Source organism: Gossypium hirsutum, chromosome D10, assembly GCF_007990345.1.
Source record: "Gossypium hirsutum isolate 1008001.06 chromosome D10, Gossypium_hirsutum_v2.1, whole genome shotgun sequence".
Lineage (NCBI taxonomy): Eukaryota > Viridiplantae > Streptophyta > Magnoliopsida > Malvales > Malvaceae > Gossypium > Gossypium hirsutum.
This window is the reverse complement of record NC_053446.1, coordinates 19,802,858-19,821,479: the sequence shown is the minus strand read 5'-3', so window position 1 is coordinate 19,821,479 and position 18,622 is coordinate 19,802,858. Positions and strand designations below refer to the sequence as shown.

Genomic DNA, 18,622 nt, shown 5'->3' with positions numbered 1-18,622 from the left:
ATCTCAATTAAACCTTAAAAATATATTTACTGTAAATATAAGTTTTAAAATCATTAATTATGTTCAATAATATAATTTAATAATTGTTAATTTTAAATATAATTGTAGAAAAAAATGCTTAAGATAAAAGAAAATTTAAAATATTAAAATTTTGTACCAACTAGTGCAGGCCAATGCACCGGTAAGAGCAAAGCCAGAAAATTATTTTAGGGGAGACCAAAATTAAATTGTAATTTTTATGATAGTAAAAATACAATTTCATTATTTTGATAGCCTATATATTTATAATTTTTAAATTATTAAATTAAAATTTTATCATTTTTAGGGGGCAAAGTGCAATTTTACCATTACTAATTTTAAAAAAATTTAAGAGTTTAAATGAAAAATTTTCTATTTTAAGAGAATCAAGGCCTCTACCAGTCCCCCTAGGTACACCCTGCGCACTGATATAAGTTAGTATTGATCAGAACATATCAAATGCACCCAAATGGTCAAAACCCAACAAATTTTTAACTAAAATGGAATACAAACTACTTGGTATCAATTTAAAACTGAAATAATATACATTAATCGATACAACCGGTACCGATATAGTACCAACAACCATTGTAAAATATGTTTATGAACATGGTCTCAATGAACCAAATACTTTGATATACTGAAGTTGTAACTCTCGAATTTAATTGGGAACGTGTTGCAGATATTATGTGTGAAGTTGTGTTTGTTATGAACCTAAATTTGATAATATTTAATTATACATCATATATTGTTAAAATTTTGATCATGTTAATATTATCATATTAGGACATCATACAATCCAAGTTTGTTTTCGTCTCGATAAGCCAAGTCAAGTACTAAATATATAAATATTTTCTTAAAACAAGAAAAGAAAGGCTCTCCTCTTCTCTTTTTAGATTACTAAGTTGGTCATCCAATTTTTAAGGCGTTTTTATTTTGATTACACAAAAAAAAATTCTTTCAAATTTGTCCACATCGTCGGAGATAGCTTTCATTTTAATCACACAAACATTAAATCCTTAACACTAATGGATTGTAAACATCACATCATATTTATAGTTTCATTTTGGCCAGCCAACTTCTTAGCTATTTTCATTTTGGTCACTCAAAAAATATCTTCTTCTTTTTTTAAGTATGGATCTAGGTAAACAAAATCAAAGATTAAAGTAAAAAAACAATAGAAATTAAAATAATGGATTAAAAAAATTGAAATTATACTTGCTTACTCCCTCGCCTGAAAGTTGTAAATTTTTATTCAATATTGAAGTTTCAATGATTTATTAGTATAATTTCTAAGTTAAATTAATGAGTTGAAATTGAACCTTGAAAATGATTATATTCAATTCAAGTTCATTAGGACATTTATGAATATCTTTTCCATTTAAAAATGTTACACCATCAACTTTTAAAAAAATTAATGCTATTAATAATTAAATTTAAATTTTAAAATTCAAAGTATAAAAATTTTTAAATTACTGATATATTAAGCTCTAATAATAGAAAGAATATAGTAATTTGTAGCATATTTTGACCAAAAATTTACAAATAAACATGGTGGTAGATGAGTTTATAAGGGGCAGCGCCAACGACAATTCCACGCCTTTGCCCAATCCGACACTCACAGGGAATTAATAATACGATCTCCCTCTGCCGCTGACTATGCTTTCCAAAGGTACAACTCTTCTCTTCTATCCTCTGTTTCTATTTTCATTATATCTCATCTGTTTTTCCTCTCCATTGCTTAATTTTGTGCAAAATCTTTGATGGGATTTTCTTCTAGTATTTCTTTGTTGAAACTTGAAAGCTTTGGTTTCTCTTTCATCCTACATGTTGTGGTTTAGTTTCAAGTATTGAAACACAAAAAATATGAATTGTTGTAAGTATTGGGTTTTGGAATAATCTGCTTTTGAATTGTTGCTGCTGTTATACTTTTGCTTGTTCTGGAGCTACTACCGGTCTTTTGGCATCTGGGTTGTGTGAAGCCCAGTCAAAAAGCTAACTGATAAGTGAAATTTGAGATATAGCTAGTAATTAAGGATAATATTAGTTTTTGTATTGGGTTCTATCACTTTTCAGACTATGGTCGCACCTTTCAAGTGATATGTGTATTAGTTTAAAATTTTGTCTATTGTTGTCATAGGATCTTTTACCTTTGGATATGTTCATGTAAAAGACATTTTACTTTTTCATCAAGTACTCTTCGTTTGAATTATGTGATTCTCATGCTATTTAATGAATAACTCCAGGCATTATGGATGTGAGAGTTGGGCTCTTATTCCTCTTTGTATTGGGTGCAAGCTGGGTATGCGATGCTAGACAACTAGAAGCCGCTCCGGTAGAACTCTCTGGTGCATCAGGTAATTCTGTTAAGAGTTTTGGTAATTATTGTTGATGTTATCGTCTCTTTTCGGTATCTACAAGATTCTCTTTTCTTTTTCCCAGTCCTAAGAGAGGCTGCTTAAGTTCGCTTGTTTAATTGTAATAATACCTGAAAGATGATGCAGAACGTTACTCCCTTAATGGTTTAATAATCCATATTCAGATGAAGTTACAGCTTAATGATGGTTGAACTAAATCTATTGGTGAATATGTTCCAAGGTCATTTAAGTTTACTTGCTTGTGAAAATGTATGAATTGAGTTAACTATTAATAATTACCAGCTAAATTTTGAACTATGTTGGAAATTTGAGATAGGGCTTGCAATTGGAGGTCTTGGGACAAGTTTGGGATTTGGTTATAGGTCTGGCTTTTATAGGTTCTGAACATTTTTATTTTTGGCCTTTCAAGATCATCTTGGGCTGAGCTTAGATCGCTTATTGCCAAAAATTCAGGTTGATATATCCCTTGCTTATTGCATCATGAGTTACTATCTATATTTAACAGACGCTTGAAATTTTGATACTTTTGCCAAGAAGTGTTTACTGATGTTAATGAGATCCCTAAATGATTGCTCATTGATTGCTCATTGAAGATGTGCAGATACATGCCTTTCTCCAATAAGAAATAGATTTGCAAACTGTATAACTTTTTAACTTGAGATTATACAATGGAAGTGAGAAAACAATCAAGTGTAATCAAACAGAATCCTGGTTCAGTTGTGCAGACAAACCAGGGGCAAGATGAGGAAGTAGTAGAAAACATTGTTGGGAAGGACAATGTGTGCACATTGTGTGAGGAATTTGCTACTGAGGCAATTGATTTCCTTTCACAGAACAAGACCCAGACTGAGATAGTTGAGGTGCTTCACAAGAGTTGCTCTCGTATTCCTTCTTTTGAGCAGCAGGTACTCGTCTAGCTCAGTTAAATGGTGGTGGCTTATTGAATATTCAAATCAACTTGATGTTTGAGGCTATCTTTAAATGAAATAAAAAAAAAAAAAACAAAATGATCTTTATGTCCTCTTTCTAAGTGCAAAATACTAAATCTCCATCTGACCTGTTCTGCCTAGTGCATCACACTGCTGGACTACTATGTTCCTCTCTTCTTTGTGGAAATCTCTTCGGTACAACCTGAAGTTTTGTGTAAAGAGGTCAACCTATGTCAGAAATTTGCACTTATCTCTACACAAATCCGTGAAGATTGCTGTGGGGTGTGCCACCATGCTGTTTCAGAAGTACTAACCAAATTGAAAGATCCTGATACACAGGTTTGCATTACTCCATCTTTTTTAAAACTACATGTCTCTTCAAGTTTTTATCTTATGAATAATTGGATATCCTTGATACCTGTACTTTTGAGTTGCTTTGCTAAAATATAGACTTCCTCGTTGACATATAATGTATGTGCTATCAGTTTGTTAGTGAGAGGTGATGTATTGCTACTCCGCTGTGGTATTTCCTGTTGTTTGATACGATATGCCTATTGCTAAAGGAGGATCGTGTGGATTATTACAACTATATACCTTTTGCAATATAACAGATAGCAATATTGCTAATTTGTTACACCTTTTCTGCCTTGATTCCAGCTGGAGATAATTGAGCTCCTTTTGAAGGGTTGTGATTCAGTGCAGAACTACGTGAAAAAGGTTGGTGTATTTGAAGAACTTAGGTAAAAGTATCATGAAGGCCCTTGTATTAGAAGTTAGATTGCATTTTGTTCCCTCTACCCAAAAAATGAACAAATTAGTCCATTTAGTTAGATCTAAGAGAAAACTGATCCTTCTGTTAAAAATTCCTGTCATTTCTACGGTTAAAAATTGGTCCCTGTATGTTAGAAAGAGGTGCACATGACACCTCACGTGTAACTATCTGATTATTCCGTCAGTGACACCGGCTTTTAACAATAAAAATGGATGAAACTTTTAACAGAAATGATTAGTTTGCTGTTTAATCTAATATATAGGGACTAATTTACCCATTTTTTTAGTAAAAGGGGTAAAATGCAATCTAACTCCTAGTACAAGGGTCTCCATGATACTTTTACCAAGAACTTACTAGTGCTCTTGACAGCAATTTTATATGCATCTGTAAAATCTTCACATGTAGAATAACCATCCTTTTGATTCAAGTTATTGCATTTAAAGGTCAGATTAACAATTATGAAATTTTCCTCACTTGATTGCTCTCCTGCCTGTTTATTGGTTTTGTTTTCACCCTCTTACTGTGAGCATCGTGTGACTCTAATCTGCCATCGTGTGTTCTTCATGTCAGTGTAAAAGCCTAGTTTTCGAGTACGGGCCTCTGATCCTTGCGAATACAGAGCATTTTCTGGAAACAACTGATGTTTGCACCATACTCCACGCCTGTAATGGTGCGAAGCAAACACTGGTGGCAGATTCATAATTGTAGCCTCAAACCACAAGGAAATGCTGTTTGTAAAATAAGTATTTATATTGCACACTGATGTGCAGTTGTGCAATGCATAAGAAGTATAAACATTGAACTGATTGTAAGATATGAAATGCTCGAATTCGATTGCTTCTCCTAGTTATCCAAATATTTACTAGGAACATAGTAAGTCATCTAACTATGCTCAAGTTTTTTTCTTCACCCAGCAATGCTTAAGTTTTAACTTTTATGGCCCTTTATGATAAAGTGAATCTCATCAAGTTTGGTTCCTTACAAGATAAAGAGTTACGTTTTTGACAGGAGTATCTTTGTCATTCGATAAATATGAGTTCTTTTTCATGAATATGATGAGAATCCTTCGGATTAGGGGTGAGTAAAATTCGATTCGATTCGAAAAGTAATTTGATTTTTGAGTTAATTGAATGAGTTATTTGAGTCAACTCGAATAAGTAATTCGAGTTCGAGTTGAGTTTTACAATTCAAATAATTTGAATATCAAATTGGTATAAATACTCCTTTAATCCCTACCAATTTTAAAAATGATTAAATTGGTCTCTTTTAACAAAACTTACAAAAAAGTTTTTTAACAATTTTTAAAAATTTAAAATATTTAAAATTTAAAATATTTATAAAAATTCCAAAAATTATATTTTTGAAAAAATTATAAAGTTTTTTTAAAAAATATTTAAAGAATATAAAAAAAGTTAAAAATTAAAAAAAAAGTTAAATGATAATTTTGGGACCTAAATGATAGTTTTTTATTACTCTGCTTTTAAAAAGTTTTCAAATATATATGGTTTCAAATTTATGTACTTTAACCTAGAATTGGTTATAATGTAACAAAATTTTAATTTGATATGTTTAATTTTTTTAATTTAAATCGAATAATTTCACTCGACTCGATTCGAAAAAAATTTAAATCAAGTTAGAATGATAAAATAGAATTTATCAATTTGATTAACTCAAAAAAAATTTCTGTTTACGTATCTATATTTATGCCCAAATGGTAACTCATTAAATGAGAATGAAACTTGGAATCAGTGTAAGTTATATTGTATTGAGACGTGCTAGTCTTACTTACAAAATGTGGCCTCAAAATTTCATGTACCAATAAGAACCCTAATTAATTCACTTAATCCATTTTAACACTTAATTAGGGCCGAAGGCAATCAGTAACTTGACCGTAAAATTATATTTTTAACTGTGAATAATTTATTATTCATTTTTATTTTTCTTAAATAGTATTTTTATTTTAGTTTTACAGTTAAAATTAATTCTTTATTATTGTTGTGGTTGAAAAGTACTTTTCAGAAGTGATTTTGAAAGTGATAAAAAATGCTCTGAAAAAATGCAATTTACTAATTTTTAATGTTCTACATTGCTGTAAAAAACTATGGTTGAAGGTTAAAATGTTTTTTTTTTACATAATAGTTGAAAGTTAAAAATTAGTTAAATTATATTATATTTAAATAATTTACTATGGAATTAATATTTTGTACACTAACAATATACTTTTTTTATTCCACAAGCATCCCTGTCTTAATTTTTTTTAATATTTATCTTTTGATATTTTCCATACCCCTATAGGACATTTATCAACCTTTAACCATGCTTGTGGAGTCTAAAAACTCCACTTGCAGTGTAACAAATATTATGTGTTAAAATAATGTTACATGAAGTATAAATTTTAATTACTTTTTAAGTAATTAATACAAATTATTTGTAAATTAATTATACATAAAATATTTTAAAAAGTTAAATAAAACAATAAATTATATTTAAATAATTTAATATAATGATACATAAAAATAAATTAATTTAATTTTTATATACTTTTAATTGTTAATATAAATAAGAGTATTTTGATAATTTTTAAGATTTTTTACCCAAATAATATAAAATAATTAAATAAATATTGAAATGGGATAAAGACATTAATATTTTTAAATCTAAGCAGCTACAGTAAAAAAATCGGTGCCGCCTAACCAATTGGCGACACCCTCTCCCTAGCCACCGGTCACATCAGCTTTTAAAAAAAATATTTTTTATGGGCGGTATTGTACTAATCTCTGGGTGCTATTCTTTCATCACTAGAAAGGAAAAATAATGGTTTTGGTCTTTCTATTATGTTTGAATTTAAAATTTAGTCCTTTAGTGTAATTTGGTAGTGAAAATAGGTAACACTATTAATTATTCCAATTTTATAACTTAGATTCTTAATTTCAAACCCGCCAAGGTTGGGGGCGCACCCGTACGATGTGGACGACGTGAAATGTCTGGATTGGTCTACCCTTCTTGGCCTGCGGATATTTTAGCCCAATATGTGATTTTATTTTTCCTTAATAGAGTTTATCTCTTCAATTAAAAGGACAAATATTAAATTGAGTTTAATGGCTCATTTAATTCAGACGTTAATTTGGGTTTTAATGGCTTCTTAATTCACATACGTTAATTGCTCCATTAGTCAAAATTTCCAAAAGTTCTTTCATTTTTAGTATTTTATTTAAATCAAAATAATCTGCAGGAGAAAATACGCACTAAATTTTTCTCTATTTTTCCTGTAAAAATTTTGAGATCTGTTCACTGCATATTTCAAACCTGTTTTCGGTGATAGAAGAAAGCTAGGGTATAGTTCATTGATCATTGCAATCATGCTACTGCCGTGCTCATCTCGTTGTTGTATCCTGGGAGACATCGACCAAAGTTTATATAAAAAATTATATAACATAAATTTATATAAAAAATGATTTAAAGATTAAATGAAGCATTAGTTGAGATGGAAAAAACACTGAAAATTATAATGTTTTGTGTTTAAATTCTATTAAATGCATTTTCTATACACATATGATTTAAAATGACAAAAGTATTCCTTTTTAATGTCATTAAAATTATTCTTACAATAATATCTATAACAATTTTCATATTATCATAAATAAAATTGAGAGAAGAAAGGAATCAAATTTGTTCGACTATTTAAGTAAGGTGCCATAGTTTTTTTTCAATACAAGTGAAAAAGTACAATACAAAGGGGAAAGAGTTTACAAATATAAGGATTAAATTCTCGACCTCATGCTAATCAACTTGAGATTCACATAAGACAAAAATTTTCAAAAAGAGTAAACTATACAGATAGTCTTTCAACTTTCAAAAGTTTTTATTTTAGATATCTAAAAAAATTTACAAAATGAATACTCAAATTATAAAATTTATTCGTTTTAATCACTTCCGTTAAAATTACAAACAAAATCTTGCCTAACATTCCAACTAATTTTTTTTTCACCTTGAATATTAATATATACCTCATTATTTTACATTCAAATAATTTATTTTCATTTTAAAACCCTCCAATCCATGAAAGCACATGTCAAAGCTTAAAACACAAAAAGGAAACATCCATGATGGCGGCTAAAGCCATGAGAGTAGAGACTCAATGGGTATGACCTGCTCTGAGTCGGTAAATTCTGTAGTTAATGACTCAATTTCTAAGATGCTTTTATTTTAGTTTATCGAATGTCTTTTTATTTTATTCATTCAAATATTAAATTTTTAATTAACGATTAATCATAAAAATTATATTATATTTACACTTTTATTTTAATTACGTAAAAAAATTTTAAGTATTAATTAAGATAAAAAATATTCATGATTAAAGTGAAAAAACGATAGAAATTAAGAAAATTATCAAATTTTAATTATTTATCTCTAGCTAAAAGTTCTAAATTTCCTTTTTTTTATATTTAAATTTTAAATTTTAAAACATCAAAATTAATTAAATAAATTATTTTTTTAACAATTATTTGCTCTTTTAACACAATGCATAGAACTACCTATAACCTTTTCTCAACCCATAAATAGGAGGATAATATGCCTCAACGTATTCAAACTCACGTCCTCCTACATTGACATCAATGCTTATGGCAGTCGAAATAAGACTCAACAATTATTGAAAATTTTTATCCATTAATAATATCAACAGATTTATTATTATAATATTAAAGTTTGTGAAATTATGTTTATAAAATTTTAAATCTTATTTTATATTTTCAAATTTTATAATGATTGGATAAGAAAAGGAAATTAAAATAGGATAGGGGAGAGAGGAGCATCAGAATGATTTGAAGGAAAGGGATTTGCTCCACTCCTTCACTCAATGTCTTAGGGATGAAGTAAGAATTAGTTGGTTTTCTGCGTAATTAACATACTCAAATGTACCATGAAATAGTAAATAAAATCTCCCATTCATTTCACCAATCTCTAAAATCTCAATCTTCTCCAAGATTCAACTTTTAATCAACATTTTAGGCTTACTGCTTAGTAAATCCAAATTTATATTTAAAAAATAGGTCGTAAGCTTTCAATGAAAAAATGGATTGTATTCAAGAATTAAACATAAAAATGTCGCTAAATTAAAGAAATATGATGATTTTTTTTAATTAGGGGTTTGAATTGTTTTCTCTATAGGTCGATTCTAGAAAAAGAAAAGAAAAATGCGCCATCTCCCAAAATTAGGATTCTTAATTTTGATAGGTTTAGGGTTATTTTTAAAGGGTTTAGGATTAGAATTTTTAAAGTGATACGATAAAAGTTCATAAGTAAGTTTGAGTGGACAGTGATGTGATAACGCGCCTTAAAACACATACATTTCATATGACATGGTGGGATAACACCATTAACTCATTAACTCATCTTGGAAAAGTCAAACCTTGTTATCGTTTCCAACCAATATTCAAAAAGTTATCGGAAAAAAACGCGTCCAGCTAAATACGCTTTTCTTTTCTATTTCTAAAATCAACTGATTTCCTTAGTTTTAAAAAAAAACCAAAACCCTAATTAAAAAAATCAGCATAATTTAGCCTAAACATCTCTATTTTGATTTTACAATATGATTAGAATATTTTATCAATTGACAATTTCTTTTAAAAAAAAGGGAACCCAATGAAGTGAACTAAAAAGCAAAGGGAGAATTAATAGGAATAACTTGAAATCAAAGTTCAAATCCGGGCAAAAATATAATACAGGAAACCCGGTCGGTGAATTGGATTTGCTCCGATTTGTCGGACAATTTACACAAGACATTATTATATCACACAAAACATACACATTTTGCTTTGTTTCCTTGTTTTTAACTTTTCTGGCTGTATATGTACATAGTATACTACAACCGCCGAGAACATTTTCCCGGCAGGTTTTCTGATTTACTGTAAAGACTTCACAATTTCATCATCTATTAATTACCCAGAAACCTACCTTGCCTTGCTTAATTTCTATATGCCAAATCGGAAAGTTTTGGCCATAACTTATCTTTCCAAATGTCGCCGCTTGGCTCGACGTTAATCTCCCGCCGCCCCACCTCCACGACCACCAAATTTTCAGTTAGCTGAAGTATATCTACGGCGAGAACAAAATCACAATTATGTCCTTCTAATAGTATCGCATTTTCTCTTCTCTTCTTCACCTTCACGTTCTCCATTCCTCTGATCTCTTCCTCGATTCTCTCTATTATTCTTTCCGGTTTCTCCCCCGAAATAAACCGCTCTCTTCGGACTGAAAGCTCTGCCGCGTCGAACAAACCGGAGAGGTCGAAACCGGATGAAAATGAGATTATATCGAAGGCGTTTAAGCACTTGGTGCCCGGGCCCTGGGTTTCTTCTTTATATTCAAAATCTTCACCATGGAATTTGTTTTCTTTGTAACCTTTCTTGAACCAAGGGTCGTTCATGATTTCATCGACGGTGATCCTTGTTTCAGGATAAGGGTCGAGAAGCCGACATATGAACCGCCGGAGATCAGGGGACGTCCACTTCGGGAACCGGAATTCGCCTTTATAGATTCTATGGTACATCACCATCAGATTGGGATCGTTGAACGGCAAATATCCGGCGTGGAGGACATATAAAATGATGCCGCATGACCAAACATCCACTTTGGCACCGTCGTATCCTTTCTTTGCTAGAACCTCAGGCGCCACGTAAGCTGGGGTTCCGCATAAAGTATGGAGGAGGCCATCGGGTCGGATCTGTTCCTTCACCGCACTGAGTCCGAAATCGGTTACTTTTAAATTCCAGTTTTCGTCGAGGAGGAGATTTTCGGGTTTCAAATCGCGGTGAAAGACGCCCCTCGAGTGACAAAATTGGACGGTTGAAATCAACTGCTGGAAATAGCGACGGCTGAGATCTTCGCTGAAACGTCCCCTGGCAATCCGGGTGAACAACTCCCCGCCTTTGGCGAACTCCATGACGAAATAAACCTTAGCCTTCGTAGCCAACACCTCAATGAGCTTGACAATGTTAGGGTGGCGCAACCGTCGCATGATAGCGATCTCTCTCTTGACCTGCTCCATGAACCCGCCTTTCACAACTTTCTGTTTGCTCACGGCTTTGATGGCCACGCTCTGCCCTGTCCTCACGTTGCGAGCGTGGTAAACTTTTGCAAAAGCCCCGCATCCCAGTAACTTCCCAATTTCGTATTTCCCAAACAAGGTGATATCCGACAGCTCACTGGTTATGCTGCTGCAACTGCCCGCCTCTTCCATTTCCGGCATTGTTGTCAAACCCAAAGAACCAACCTTCCGTTAAATCTTTAACAACACCCCCATGAAACAGAGTATTAAAAAAAGTCTAACTCAAAAAAGAAAAAGGGGGTTTACTCCACTTCCCCTCTTTTTTTTTTTCCTTTCTGGGTTCAACCTTCTCTTTCTAGGAAAACAAACAATTAAATGTTTCCCAACAGGAAAAGATTGAAAAAAAAAACAAAGAAGAGAAAGAAGCAGGGAAGTTTAAACTGAAACTTTGTTACAGGGGAGAGCTTTGATGACAACTGAATAGGACTGCTTTTTGAAGCTATTTATCAATGGTGGATTGGGTTACTTTTGTCTTTTCACTCAACTGGACACGTGGATTTTTATGTTTCTTTGAACGTTTAATTCTAATTAAATATATTTTTACATTCACGGCTTGGAGAAATCGTTTAGCCTCATCTGCACCTTAATATTTTATATCAAAATAATATTTATTATTTTATAATATAAATAATTTTTAATAAAATTAGTATAGTAGCATAGATATTACCAATTAATCACACATCAACTCAAACAGTTGTGATTGAATTAAATTTTAAACTAAAACTGTAATCCAAGGCAAACAGTTAAAAATTTTAATTTTGATTTTTGAAAATATATTTTCTAATAAAATTATATTTTATCCTCCAAATAAATTTTCTATTTTATGACTAAAATTATCATTTTATTTTTTTGAAAACATTTTACAATTTATGAATAATTTTAAATTTAAAGCTTGTGTGAGAGCAAAGCCAAGGACAAAATTCAGCCACCCAAGTGTCATAAGTTTGTGTAAAGTTGATGTTAAAATGACTCAATAAAATATAGTAATACCAAATCATAGGGATTAACGAATTTCGTGAATCTGTCAAACACAAATGTGAACCTTTTTTCAAATTTTAATGACTGACGATTTCTATTTTAACTACAGAAAGAGAAAACGAGAATTTACGGTTTCAACCTATATCTTTCATTTTACTTTGGCTCCAAAAAAACATATCATTTTACTTTATTTAAAAAGGAGAAATTTGTCAAAATATTTTTATTCATTATCCTTTAATCATCGTTAACAAGTTGATATTCACATTTAATAAATAAGTTTTAATATTCATTTGATTAAACTTTTCTCTTTTTTTTTCAAGTTGTTTGTTTCTTCTTCATTGTTTTACCCATCAACGGTGCCAGTCTCGTATCTAGTTACTGCCTGCTTTTTTTTTTCCTCCCACCAACTCTCTCTTTCTTTATTCTCCTCATTCACTCTCTATGTCGTTTCTCTTTTCCATTTGCATATTTTTTTTGATAAATATCTTCACTATCTTCACAATTTGCGATGGATAGATGACACAATGTCTATTTTCACTAAATCTCTATGGCTACCTATAGTTTCTCTTGGAAATTGAGTTGGTTGTAGGTATTCAAATGGTGGCTTTTCATCAGCTTCTTTATTTGTTAATATTTTGAGAGTATTTTAGAATAATAAAAGATTACACGAGTCGATTTAGACCAATGTTGTCTTAAGTACTATATGTTTTTTTTGTTTCTTTTCCATTATTTAATAAGTCTTCACTTTTAGAAGTTTTTGCCGTATTTAGTATAAGTGTTTTAGTCTTGCTTATGCATGTAGTATTGTTTTTGCAAGTGATTTTAGGGATGATTTTGTCATTGCCCTTTCCAATTTTGGTGGATGTTCAACTTTTTTGCTAATTTTGCCCTATCGTTTGAGACCATCCAAGGCTGATTTCCTCATGATGTTAACTGATTGCAATCACTTCAGATATGTCATGCTTGAGCTGTGACAGAGTTGATTGTCAACATGTCATAATGTTTTATTGATGCTAAGGTTTAAGCCTTTGTCTTATTGATGGAGCTTATCCTTTATCGCCAACAATGGGTGTTTGTTGTTTTTTTTTTCTTTTCCCCGAATTGTATGGTCTCATTTAGACCTACTTATGGGTCGGGCCACCGGCCTGACCCGAAGGCCTGTCCGAAATGTGAGAAGGTTTTGGTAAAAATATAGGCTCGAAAAATAAGCTTGGACAAAAAAATAAGGTCCATTTAAAAAACGGGTCAGGCCTTGGGTAAGTCATTTTTGGCCCGGGTCCGAATTACTAAAGGATAAAAAAATCTGGTTTTTTTAATATTATTTTCTTATTGTTTTCTCCCTATTTTGCGACCATTTTACTATTATGTTGCTACTATTTTGTTGTTATTGTTTGGACATTGTATAAAACTTATTTTATCATTTTAAAGACATTTGTTAATTTTGTTATTATTTTAGAGGCATTTGTTTGTTAAGTTGCATCTATCTTAGTGTTATTTAAGTATACATATTTTTTAAAATTTATTTTCAATTTATTGGGAAATATTTATTTTGATATTTTTAGTATTTTTGATGTATTATATATATTTTAAAATTATATAAAAAATAATATGGACAGGCCGGGTCGGGCCCGGGTTTTAGCATTTTTATCTGGGTTGGGCTTGGGCAAAATTTTAGGCCCAATTTTTAGGCCGGGCTGGGCCCGAGCCTAAAAAATGGGCCTAAATTTGTAGTTGAGCCCGGCTCGGCCTGGCCTATGCACACCTCTAGTCTCATTCATGGAATGAATTAATGAAATTTTCCTTTAAAAAAAAAGATAAGTCCTACATGGGTCCTATACATTTGAATGGTGATGATTATTGTGTTGAATATTAATAAATGAAAAAGTAATGGAGTGGGTTTTAACCAGTAAATATACCATGGAGACCCCTGTACTAGGAGTCAAATTGCATTTGCCCATTTACTAAAAAAATCAAAAAATTAGTCCATGTAAGTTAGATCAATGAGCAAATTGGTAATTTCTGTTAAAAATTTCATCCCTTTGTACTGTTAAAAGTTGGTGTGGCTGATAAAATAACTAGACAATGACACATGGTGTCACGTGTACCTTATCTTGACGTATAGGGACCCCATTTTTAATAGTAAAAATGGATGAAATTTTTAACAGAATGGCCAATTTTCTCTTTGATCTAACATACGAGAACTAATTTACCCATATTTTTAGTAGAGTGGCTAAAATGCAATCCAACTTCTAATATAGAAGCCTTTATGATACTTTTATCGATGTTAACCCATATTTTTAGTTAATTCCTTGGGAAATCTGAAATTTTCACCAACAATAGCATATAATATAATTTCTCTTCTATTGGTAAGGTATGAAATTGAATCCCCCAAAGGAAAAACAAATTGAGTTTTAGAAACTCATCACTTTCGACAACTAGTAATTGCCACAACTTTACGTACTAAAATATAAATTAAAGGGTTAATTATTTTTTATGTCTTAACTTGACAATGATTCTTAGGAGCTCAATTTTTTTAAGATTAAATTAGTCCTAAATTAGGTAATTGTTCTCACACGTTAGAGTTTAAACTCTATTTTATCTAAGTTAGTCTTTTAACTTCAAAATTATTTTTATATCGAGGTTTGAACTTTTTTTGATCCACTTTCTTTTAAGGACATATTAAAGACTAACTTGGATAAAAAAAAATTCAAACTCTAACATTTGTCAAGTTTAAGAATTAATTTTGACAAAATAGAATTTAGACCTCAATTTAAGAGCACTTACAAAAAAAAATACAGATTTGGTTATAAATGAATTTATAGCATGCTTAGTTACTTAATTTGTATATGCATTACTACTCAGCTGCAAATTTATTTATTTCCATGCTCAAGTGACAAGTAGGTTTAATGGAGTTGTGTTGATCAACCACATCCATGACTCCCAATTCTCAAATCAACAATGTTTGTGTTGTCATTTAAATGTTAAATTTTGAGTTGACATATACTTAGTGTTAATGATAATTATTGGATTGACAAAAATAACGATTTTGATTTGTTTTTTTTTTTGAAAAAAAGAAGACATTAAATCCATTATTCAAATCCAAAATCAATGCAAAATATTTGATTGCTCTTATAGTAAATAACAGAAATCTTTGGAAAACTAAAATTCAGGTGAGGAGCTTACATGTGTCTTCTAACAATATTGCCAAGTGTCAACCAATAAACTTTGCCAACAAAACTTACTTTAATTGTGTATAAATATATGATACCGACAGTTGTTACATTTTTACTTTTGATCAAATAATTAAAATATTGAATGTAATTCTGGTAGGAAATTTTAAAATGTTAATTGTGACATTTTAATTATTAAATAATTTTGGTTCAATTGAAATAAAGAAACAGAAGTGATAACTTGAGAAATAGGATGACCCTACAGAAAATAATAATTTAATTGTTTTACTGAATTTTGAATTATATATGGCCAAAAAATATGACAGCAAAGAAGTCACCAATGGTGGATTCCCAGAATCTTCATTTTGGTAGGTATCTTCTGCCTACTCATTCCGGAAATCTCTACTGCAAATTCATTGTCAATTTTCTTTTTATTTAGTTTCACATGCTATCAACAAGTGTGGGACACATACCTATCCATTTAAATACTTCATATTAAGGGTTTTTTCTTAAATAATATAAAAATAAATAAATATTAGAATAGGATGAGGGGATTAATATTTACGAGAATAGGTAAATGCAACAATGGAATATCGGTGCTACCTCACCAATCGGTGACACCCGTATTTAATACCAAAAATACAATTTTTTTAACGGTATATGAAAAAACAAAAAAGATAAATTTTTTTATTGGTGCCATCGATTTGTCAAGCGGCACCCAAATATTTTTTAAACTTTTTTTAGCTAAAACGGTAAAAAACGAATAATAATTTTTTATTGGTGCCGTCAATCAGTCAAGCTGCACCCGAATATTTAAAAAAAATTAAAGCTAAAACGGTAAAAAAACAAGTATAATAATTTTCTTCAGGTATTGGAACCCGGGCCCGTGACTGACGAGTCACATCCATGGCAAGCAGTGATTGGTCATCGGCTTGAGTTCCAATACCCAAAAAAATTATTTTACCAATTTTTTTAACCGTTAAATTTTTTTGATTATTATATTATTTATTATTATAAAAGGGGGTTGATTTGATCTCCAACCCCCAAACATCCATTGCAAAGAGAAAAAAAAAATCTAAAGCTCCTCCCTTCCCCCCATCCATTGCAGTTAAGTTTTGAAGTTCCTCTCCTCCCCTATCAATTAAGTTTCTTCACTAATTGTTTTGGTATTTTAATTTTTTATATTACAATTTATCTTGTTTGCTATGGTCTAATTATTATATTTTTATTGTTATTTTATTAAGGTTTTTTTGTTTTATTTTTGTAATTTAAAAAAAATAGAGAATCAATTTTTTGCAGCAATTCATTTTGATGGTGTTATTTTAGAAACAACTGTTGGTTGTATTTTTGAAACTCGTCAAAAAATTGGGATGAGATTCAATAGGATTCTGTCTGTCAGTGATATGAAAAAGAAAGTTAGTGAAAAAATTTCCCGGCATTGTGGAAGGAGGATGACAAAACTATTCTACAAATTTTCAGTTTCGTCAAATCCTATCAAATTTACTGAGATGGAACTTTTAGACGATGACGAAGTTGAGACAATGGTCGCATTGTATTGCCCGTCAAGGAGGTTGAACACTGAGCCGATTTAGTTATTTACTGAGTTAGAAGATGTAGAGCTCGTTGAAAATATAACACAATTAAGTCAAAATATGAGTTAAAGACCCACATACAGAGGTTCCCAGGTCGTCTGTGCACAGTTTTGACATCGATCTCGATATTCGATGTTCAAATCAGTATGGTGGTGGATTACAGATACATCTAGTCGTTATTGAAATCGATGTGCTTGGTGAAGATGGATCCGATAATAATGATTGTTCTGATCATGAAGGTGAAGATTTTAGTCACCCCAGTTTAGATGATGGCACAAACGATATTGACAACGAATGGCTGAATGGTGGATTGATCACACCTCATCAGTCGAAAACCTGAGTCGTGGCATCATCATACACAATAATCTCGAGGCCCATATGTTGATCACCGATCCCGATATAATGCATGCTTCCGAGTTCCCTGAGTACCTGGATATCATAACTGGTCACCAAATGCTAGAAGATCTTGAATTAGAAAAATTGTTCATGGGTCAAAGATTCACGAGCAAAGATGAATGTGTCGATGCCATCAAGCGTTATAGTTTGAAGGTTTCTGTTGACTATAGGGTGGCTGACTCTAAACCGATGATCTATGCTGGTGAATGTTGAAAGTTGACAGAAGGGTGCAAGTGGCAAATATAAGCTGCATTTATCCATAGGTCCAAATAGTAAGAGATACGAAAATATGTTGGGCCTTATACATGCACTTCTTCTCGTATGATGCAGGACCACCGGAAGCTTGACTTAAAAACCATCTGCAACTGCATATTGGCAATGGTTAAAGATGACCCCACCATTGCTGTATCGGCACTGATTACAGAAATGCAAGAATGGTTCCATTACCGAGTTTTATACCGGAAGGCATGGTTGGCTAAACAGATGGCCATAGATTAGTTGTACGGAGACTGAGATGCTTTGTACAACAAACTCCAATGGTGGATTGTCGCAATGCGAGAGTATGTTCTAGGGACTGTCGTTGAGTTACAGACGTTGCCTTATCACGACCGGGGTAACCAATTACATCCAAGAAAAAGAACTTTTCATTGTATATTTTAGACGTTTGGTCCCTACATTCAGGCCTTTCCCCACTGTAAGGTACTTGTGCAGGTAGATGGGATCTGGTTGTACAGGAAATATACACAGATCCTCCTCATTACGATTGTACAAGATAGGAACTGGAACATTTTACCGATAGCTTTTGCCATCGTTGAAGGAGAGAACTCAGAGTTGTGGCAATTTTTGGCGGAGAACTTGCGGAGATATGTTGTCACTTAATACAATGTTTGCATCATTTATGATAGATTAAAGGGGCTAGTTGCCGCAATTAGGCGTTCGGGTGTTCCGTAAAAATCCGTCTACTTTATCAATTGCATTGCGATGAACTTCCACAAGGAATTTAAAAAAACGAATTGGTGAAGAAAAGTTGTGAAGATGGGTAATTATCTGTTTCATTTTTGTTTCCCATATGTTTACAATTTTCCAATCAACATGTAACATGTTGTAACGGTTCAGGGTATGAACTGAAGCCACACCGGTTCAAATAGAGATGGGATGACCCTGAAGTTGATATGCATGGTTAAACGACTACTACATTACAACATTGGTTTTCGAGCATTAAGCCCTGGCAATAGGCTTGAAGCTTCGATAACGGTTCGAGATATGGTCATATGACCACCA

The 18,622-nt window shown here is 31.6% G+C and overlaps 2 protein-coding genes across 3 annotated transcripts; one reads left to right on the top strand and one right to left on the bottom strand.

Moving 5' to 3' along the window:
- The first annotated feature begins 1,535 nt into the window (after window positions 1–1,535).
- On the top strand, window positions 1,536–5,006 carry LOC107914554 (prosaposin). 2 transcript variants are annotated; one of them, XM_016843496.2, is made up of 6 exons: window positions 1,536–1,690; window positions 2,265–2,375; window positions 3,114–3,301; window positions 3,467–3,664; window positions 3,983–4,042; window positions 4,668–5,006. In XM_016843496.2, exons 1-6 carry the CDS (start codon window positions 1,678–1,680, stop codon window positions 4,797–4,799), a joined length of 702 nt encoding a protein of 233 aa, XP_016698985.1. In that variant the 5' UTR covers window positions 1,536–1,677; the 3' UTR covers window positions 4,800–5,006. The 2 variants fall into 2 exon arrangements, with proteins under 2 accessions (XP_016698985.1, XP_016698986.1); XM_016843497.2 differs by having other exon boundaries at window positions 1,678–1,894.
- A 4,763-nt stretch (window positions 5,007–9,769) lies between these two features.
- On the bottom strand, window positions 9,770–11,617 carry LOC107914556 (CBL-interacting serine/threonine-protein kinase 14). Its single transcript, XM_016843498.2, has one exon. The coding sequence runs from the start codon at window positions 11,344–11,346 to the stop codon at window positions 10,063–10,065; it is 1,284 nt and encodes a 427-aa protein (XP_016698987.2). The 5' UTR covers window positions 11,347–11,617; the 3' UTR covers window positions 9,770–10,062.
- Window positions 11,618–18,622: the final 7,005 nt, after the last annotated feature.

Excerpts from the sequence above, each read along its gene's own strand:
- LOC107914554 (XM_016843496.2), top strand. Across the intron at positions 2,376-3,113 it reads AGAACTCTCTGGTGCATCAG|TTGTGCAGACAAACCAGGGG; the intron begins GTAATTCTGTTA and ends ATCCTGGTTCAG. Across the intron at positions 3,302-3,466 it reads TTCCTTCTTTTGAGCAGCAG|TGCATCACACTGCTGGACTA; the intron begins GTACTCGTCTAG and ends TGTTCTGCCTAG.
- LOC107914556 (XM_016843498.2), bottom strand. The coding sequence starts at position 11,346 with ATGCCGGAAATGGAAGAGGCGGGCAGTTGCAGCAGCATAACCAGTGAG.